Genomic DNA, 7504 nt, shown 5'->3' on the forward strand with positions numbered 1-7504 from the left:
AAAAACACAGAGAAGGGGGAAGGCACACCCGATAGTTCTTGCTCCCAGACTTATATCCCTTAGGACATCCCAGCAGTTAAGACATACAAAGATTTACTACTTTTATGAAGGTAGTTTACAGACCTAACAAAAATCCGCAGCATGTTTTTTTACCTTTAAACATCACCTGAGAAATGAGAGATTACTTTTCAAAAACTAAAACAGACAAAAGTCTCTGATCTAGGAAACTACCCTTTCATCAAGATTAACATTACCGCATCTACAGGTGTATTCAGCACTGACTAGAGCTGTCTACAAGAGAAATACAACAGGTGTGGATTTTCCATTCTGTTGACCAAACATTAAGACAGATCCATCTTTTTATAAACACTCCCCCAAACTACTGGCTTTTTTTGGGTTTTTTTTTTTGGCTGACCAGCACAAAATTGCAGTAAGAAGTCACCTTGTTTGTGCAGAAAAAGGTGAGGGACGTGTTGGGAGAGAGACCCGAAGCTGGGGGAATAGGGAACAGTGAAGAAAGTGAAACACTCAAGAAATATCTAAAATTACAAACACCAAAGCCAATTCAGAATGCCCATATCGTGTGTTGTGAAAACAGCATGTTATATACCACCAGGCAAGTTCGGGGTCTTCAGTGTGCAAAGTAGGCACTCTGAAATCTCTCAAGGAGGGCACAGGTCAAGACAGGTATGGCAAATCCCAACCTTTTGCACATCCCTGTCAACTATTTTCTTTTTTTTTTTTTTAACGAACAACAAAAACAAAAACAAAAAAACTACCAAAAATTAAAACATTAGTTAGTTAGGTACAGCTCTACTTACTGTAGCTACAAATCCTCTAGGAAAAGACTAGGGTACTATTTTGGATGTGAATGGCCGTTACCTAAACAAAGCTTTTAAGGTAACGTAAACAAGATCCTCGTTTCCATGTCAATAAACCAACCGCTTCTGCCTCCTGCACTGAACGTTGAAACAAAGTCAAAATCTAGGTTATACTAAAGAATAGTGACCAAAACATATCCACAAACAATTAGGGAGGGAAAACCACAGGCTTTGCACCTGATACTGAGGGCTATGACCCACCAACCACCATAGAAACCAAATACTATTTCTCTTACCCGGGGTAGGGAGAGGGAGTGAATAATAAATTCCTGAATTTGCCTTCAAATATTTTCCTCTTTAATTCTGCTAGCTTTTTGAAACGTCTAGCCAAGAAGTTGAGGGAAAAAAAAATTTCTTCAGACACTCATTATCACCCTACAAATGACTGTCCCTAAAATTAAATTATCTAAAAGCACAAAAAGGCTGGGCTGCAAGTTATGACAAGTCCAGCACAATTAATAAAGCAACTTAAAATGTGTGGGGGTCCTGTCTTTGGGGGTAGGGACCTCTGATCAGAGAAAGAGGGTAAATTTGCAAATAAATTCACTTGCACCAAAGGTGGCCAGGTTTCTTTTCTTTTTCTTTTTTTTTTTTTTTTTTTCCATTTCCCCTCAATGTAAAAGCCAAAAGGGACTTCAAAGATCACCCTGTTCCACTCCTGTATTTAACAGAAAAGGAAACTGAGGCCCTGGGGCAGGGAATAACTTGCCCAAGTTCATAAAGGGCAGCTGGGACTAGAACTTGACCCCTTGCCTTGCCCCACTACCCACCACAGAGAAGAGTGGTCCCAAGCGGCCCAGCACTGCATCCCAGTGTCACCTCAGGGACCCTGCTTTGGCAGATGTATAAAAACTGTGGGGAAATTCTAATGGAGGTAAAGGGAAAGGGGAGAGCCACAAAGCCAACACAGGGGTCTAAATAGAACACCACGAGCTCCCCCCTGCATTATATTTACTGCTATATACTAGTATCTTTCTTCCCTTCCTCTTCTAATCTCTACCGAGGGACTTTTCCCCTCTCAACACTGGACTCTGAAACCTTCTAATGCTATAAAAGTATCCACGTTCAAAATAAAGGATCTGAAGGGAGGGGGGAGCAAAAACAAATCACTTGGAAACCCCAGGCCTTATCAGTCTTAGATTTCACTCCATCTGGAGTCACCCGCTGGACGCCCAGCTTGGCTCTGTGAGGTCTCTCCTCCTCAAACCACATTCCAAATCCGAAGTGCCCCAAGAGGAACCTGTTGCCTGAATTTGTGATTAGCGCCCCCTCGCCGTCTTCCCGTCCCCGGTCCCTCTCGGCTGGCCACGGAGCGGGCTGTGCCTTCTAAAAGCCAGTTCCCACAGCCACAGTTGGTAACGCGTGCTATGCTCGGCTGACAAAGAAAAGTTGCCTTTGCTCTGTGGTGTAGTTTCTCTGCAGGGTCCCTGGGCCCCGATAGATAGCCTCTCCCCAAGCCCACCCCTCCCCCAAGCCTTCGCTCCGGAGCATCTGGAGCTGCAGTGGGACAGGCTCTAAAAAGAAAACCCCAAGCCCAGCCATTGCAGCAAACTTTAGAGCCAACTCGCAAGCCCTGCTTATAAGTACCCAGTTCTCAGCACAGAAGCAAAAGAAAGCACTGTCCCTTTAAATGGGGCTGTCAATGCCCAGATCGGTCCTGAGCAGGGGCAAACAACAACAACGACGACAGAAAGCAACCTACCGTCTTGGAATCTAACTCATGGTGGGGCTGACCTAATACTTTATCTACACTTGCTGGGTCTGCGAACGTGACGAAACCGAAGCCTCTGAAATGAGACAAAGAGGGAGAAAAACAAACAAGAAAATGTGACACCATTGAAAGCAACAAGGAGTGAGCCCTAATGCAGAATGGAGAGCAAAAGTTGCCCCCTCGCACCCCCACTTCCCACAGCCCTCCCCCAATTCCCCTCCACCCCTCAAGAAAACACATCAAGGTTAATGGGGGAAGTGGAACGGGGGCAGGGCGGGTGGAGGTAACTTGGAAAATGCTGGTGTCTCCACTCTTTCGCCACCTCAGTTTCCTCTCCTCCTCCCCTTCCCTTCTTAACGCTTTGTTTTATTCCCAAGAAAACCCGGCACTCGGCACTCGGAAGAGATTCATCCAGCTTTCTAAAAGGGGCTTAAGAGTTTGGGGAGCTGGGAGTGTGGGGAAAGCATACATTAAAAAAAAAAAAACTATGTAGAAAGTGAATGAAGCTGAACGTCATCTTAAACAGGAGAAAAAAGAAGCGACGGGAAAATGACTTAAAGCGAGAGATGGACATCTCTGTATCCAGAGTTCAACCCCAATTAACAATAACCTTTGGGGTTATGGGGGCGGGGGCGGGGGTGGAATAGAGCGACGTTCGAAACCAGCCACATGCCTGAGCCCCATTCTAAATCCGCTTAGCTACTTCCGAAGACACCTCCAAAAATAACACTTAAACTTTGTTCTAAAATAAAGACAAAATCCAGAAGGGAATGGTTTACCTGGAGCGTTTCGTAGTGGGATCTCTCATGACCATACATTCTCTAATTTCTCCAAATTTGCTAAAATAGTCTCTAAGGCTATCTGTAGAGAGAGAAAGAGAGAGATGGGGGGGGGAGAAGGTGTGGAAAAAAAAAAGCAATGCAAATTTTGATCAAGGACAAAAACCAAAAGTAGTTTTCTGTTGTTATTCTGTTTTGTTTTTGCATTTTTTGCACACGCGGGGGAAATTCGGCAACAGAGGTCGCGTAGAGGGCTCGGAAAGGATTTGCTATTTAAAAAAATAACCTTGCACAGGAGAAGTGGGGAGCCAATGGCGGGGGGGGGGCTCTTACACCGGGATAACAAAGAGCAATAAAGAAGCCAAGAAGGGGGGGACCCAGACGTCCCCCCCTCCCTCCCTTACCTGGTGAGGTCTGCCAGCTCAGTCCACCGATAAACATTTTACTAGAGGGAGAAAACATAACAGAAGTGAGCACCGATGTCAGATCGGCCATTTTGACGTGTAACTTACAAAAGCTAAAAGGAAAGCGGGGGGGAGCGAGCGAGCGAGAGCCGGGAGGTGGGGTGGGGGAGAAGGTGACGGCGAAATGCAATCCAAAGGTGTGTAACTTCCACGGGGGGGGCGCGCGGGAGGGGAGGGGGGGCGCGGGAGATGCCCGGCTCCGCGCACCGCCGTCCCCGCCGCTGCAAGGAGAGCGAGCCCGAGGCGGCGCGGTGGGCAGCGGCTGGAAACTTACCCGGGGTCGTGCTGGGAGTCGTTGGCGCTGCCCGAGGTGCCTTGGCTCCCATTTGCCTCCATATCTGAGCCCCCCCGCCCCCCCACCCCCAAAAAACCGAGCCCCACAGCGATCCGAGCGGAGCGGCGGCCGGCTCCGAGCCCCGAGATCTCCCGCTCCCTCCTCCCCCTCCTCCTCCCCCCCCGCCCGGGCTCCTCCGAATCTCTCAGCGAGCGGCGGAGCCGGGGCAGCGGCGAGAGCCGTCACACGTGGGCTCGGCTTAGCTCAGCCCCGCTGCTCGCACACCCCCCCCGTCCCCGCCCCCCCGGCCCATCCCCACCTCTCCCCCTCCTCCTCCCCACCCCCATCTCCTCCTCCTCCTCCTCCCCCTCCTCCCCGGCGCACGTGGGGCGGAGTTCTAGAACGTCGTGTAACCAATGCCGGTGACGTCACGCACCCCGGTGCGGCCCCCGCCTGCCCGCGCGCGCACACCCGGCCCCCCGCGGCCGGACCCACGGGGGCGGTGCGCGAACCCCGCGGCCGGAGGCGGCCCCGCCTCCAGCCGGGCAGGGCGCCGGGCGAGGGGGAGCGCACCCCGACTTCCCGGGATCACATGGGCTGCGGGGGGCGGGTGGATCGGGGGAGGGGGAGGCGCGGGGAACTCGCCGCCACTCCTCGCTCGGGCATGGGAGGAGACGCCCCCCACCCCCTCCAGTTCGGCCTCTTCATTCAAGTTCGCCGCCCCAGCCACCGGGATCCGGGGATGGCACCAGCCGCCCGGCCGGCTCTGCGCCCTTTTTCCAGCCACCGCGCAGAAATTTAGGTCAAGGACGTCGGGATCAAACCCGAACCCTGGCGCTCCTCGGCGGGCCCCGGAAACCCCCCAGGATCGGGCAGCTTCAGGATTGCGGAGACCCTCCCGCACAAACACCAGCCACAAGTTTTATTTTCCTTTCGCGCTGGAAGTTCTCTCTGGCTCTCGCTCCACACCGGCACGTCTTGCGCCGCTCCCCGCCCTTCCCCGGCAGAGGTACGAATCCGTGCCGGGGAAAGGTTATTTTGGAACTTTGAGAAACTGACGCGATTCCAGTGGTGAGAAAGTGCCGAAGGAGGGGTTTCCGCGTTAATCATACGGAGTTTAAAAAATATAATAAAATAGGTTTATAGGGGTCAAGGTCAAATGATTGGGGTTCAAAGCAAATTTTTGTATATAGTGAGAAATCGTTTTGAGGCATCTTTGGGATGGCTGGGAAGGGTGGTTATTTTCAGGAAACCCGTCTCCAACTGGTTCGTTACATATTTTCACTGTCTCTATGCCGTATGTGGTTGAAATAGCCCAGGACCCCCACCATCTGGGGAGGTAGCTAAGGGTAGCAGAAGGCTTCAGACACACACCCCCTAGCTACCACCTTGGTAGCAACGTGGTGTCGCACAGGTCCTGGTACACAGTAGGTGCTTAATAAATATTCGTTTCATCCCTTCCCGCCCCGAAAACCCCAAAAAGACGATGCCTGCAGCTTCCCAAAGGCATCACACACTTCTCCAGCAGATTCCAGGCTGGCCAGATTCAGGCTGGATTCAATTTATGAGGTCTTGAAAACAATAAGGATACAATTATCCTTATTGTTCTAAATTATTACAATAAATTGACTTAATATGGCATGAGGGGCAACATAAAGTTGTGGTTCATCAAATACGCAGATTAATGTTAAGTATGAATTGATGCCCAATTAACACGTTCCCATTAATTTTCATAGGATTAGGACACAATGGAATACACTCAACACCAAAACTGTACCAGATTCACTGTGGGTCATGGGAAAGTGGAATATGTGGAGCCTTGGATGATCAGATTCTTAATCTCCCTGTCCTAAATTTGGGATAATTCCTCACTGACAGGATTGATGGGGGTGAGAGGAGAGATTGGAGTAAAGAAATAGAAAAGTCCATTTTTTTATTGCAAACCTAAATGGGTTGTGCTTATTATCAGTCATTACTTAACTATGGTTGTTTTGAAGACACTTTAAAGCTTTAAACCACAAACCCAGGCATTTTCCCGTCGCTCCAAGCTGCTTCCCAAATCATCTGGGGTCTCATGTGATGATGGCCCAGTTGTTGTTATGGTCATTGTTTATTACGACTATTTTCCATAACGAAATGCAGACAACAGAGCTAGTTGGATTTCGTTGGGGATTTTTATACTAGAACCACAGACCATCTGAGGTAGAAAGGCCTTTCCTGACCTAACCCCCTCATTCAACATCAAGGTCCCAGAGGAGCCAAGCTGGGCGGGCTACACCCCACCCCCACCAGTCAGCTCCTAAGAGGGGCTCTGGCCATCACTCTGATGCCCTTTGGCTCTGTTGCATGCATATTTATTCTGTCCTTCACAAGGCGAGAGTGGGGTGCCCTTGTTGCCTGTTGTAGACCTACACAAGCTGACACTGAGCTGAATTAAAACCCTGAGAGGGTCCAGCACTGCAATTACAAAGTCAGTGGTTGAGGAAGAGCTTGATCTTATATTTCCATTACTACATTGTTTTCACTTATTTATTTTTCATTTACAGGCGGTAACATTTTCTCTTCTTGGTCTGTAATTCTCTGAGTTTTTGACAAATGCATAGGAGGGAGCAGTCACCGCGATAACCAATCCAAGATGCAGAGGAGCTTCACTGTCCCCAAAAAATTCTCTCTTGCTGCGCCTTTGCACCATGTTATTTGTAATAATGTTACTATTTATTATACGTTTGTTTTCCAGGTCACTCACTTAATGCAGCCCCCAGGTCACGAGAATTTCAGCAGCACCATGTCAGTCCTGTACGCTCTCTACAGCCCTTGACACTGTTAGGTGCTCCCTTCTTGTAACTCACTCTTCCCTTGGCATCCTCGATGCCCACGTTCTTTTGGTTTTCCTCCTACCTCTCCAGCCATTCCTTCTCCGTCTCTTTGCCCCGGTTCCTCCTCTGCCTTTCTTTGAAATAGTGGTGTTCATTCCCTCCCCTAGCTACCTACCCTCCCTGGATGAGCTCCTCTGAAGGGTGGGTTTAAATACTACTTACTTGCTGATGCCACTCAAATTAAAATCTCTGGCCTGCGGCACCTGGGTGGCTCAGTTGGCTAAGCATCCCACTCTTGATTTTGGCTCAGGTCACGATCTCACAGTTCATGAGATTGAGCCCCACATCAGGCTCCGTGCTGACAGTAACTTGGGGCTTCTCTCTGTCTCTCTCTCTCTCTCAAATAAATAAATAAACTTAAAAAAAAAATCTTTGGCCTAACTTCTCCACAGAACTCCAGGCTCTGGTTAATTTCCTTTCACTAACTCCGCTTAGCCTTCCTGCGAGTACCCCAGACTCAACCTGCATGTCCCAAATCACATGCATGCTTTTTCCCCCTGAATCTAAGACTCTCTTAAA

At 49.4% G+C, this 7504-nt stretch overlaps 1 protein-coding gene across 4 annotated transcripts in view; it reads right to left on the reverse strand.

Moving 5' to 3' along the window:
- The window catches only part of MSI2 (musashi RNA binding protein 2), a 392149-nt gene extending 387976 nt beyond the window's left edge, over positions 1-4173 (reverse strand). For all 4 annotated transcript variants that reach the window (XM_047080983.1, XM_047080982.1, XM_047080981.1 and 1 more), the window contains exons 1-4: positions 4110-4173; positions 3776-3816; positions 3372-3453; positions 2584-2668 (exon numbers count right to left, since the gene is read on the reverse strand). In XM_047080983.1, the coding sequence (XP_046936939.1) occupies positions 2584-2668; positions 3372-3453; positions 3776-3816; positions 4110-4171 (270 nt within the window). In that variant the 5' untranslated portion in view covers positions 4172-4173. The remainder of the gene's footprint in view (positions 1-2583; positions 2669-3371; positions 3454-3775; positions 3817-4109) is intronic.
- Between the last annotated feature and the right edge of the window lie 3331 nt (positions 4174-7504).

This window comes from Lynx rufus, unplaced genomic scaffold (genome assembly GCF_022079265.1).
Source record: "Lynx rufus isolate CCGP_SWC_20201006 ecotype Redwood Valley unplaced genomic scaffold, mLynRuf1.p SCAF_18, whole genome shotgun sequence".
NCBI classification, from domain to species: domain Eukaryota; kingdom Metazoa; phylum Chordata; class Mammalia; order Carnivora; family Felidae; genus Lynx; species Lynx rufus.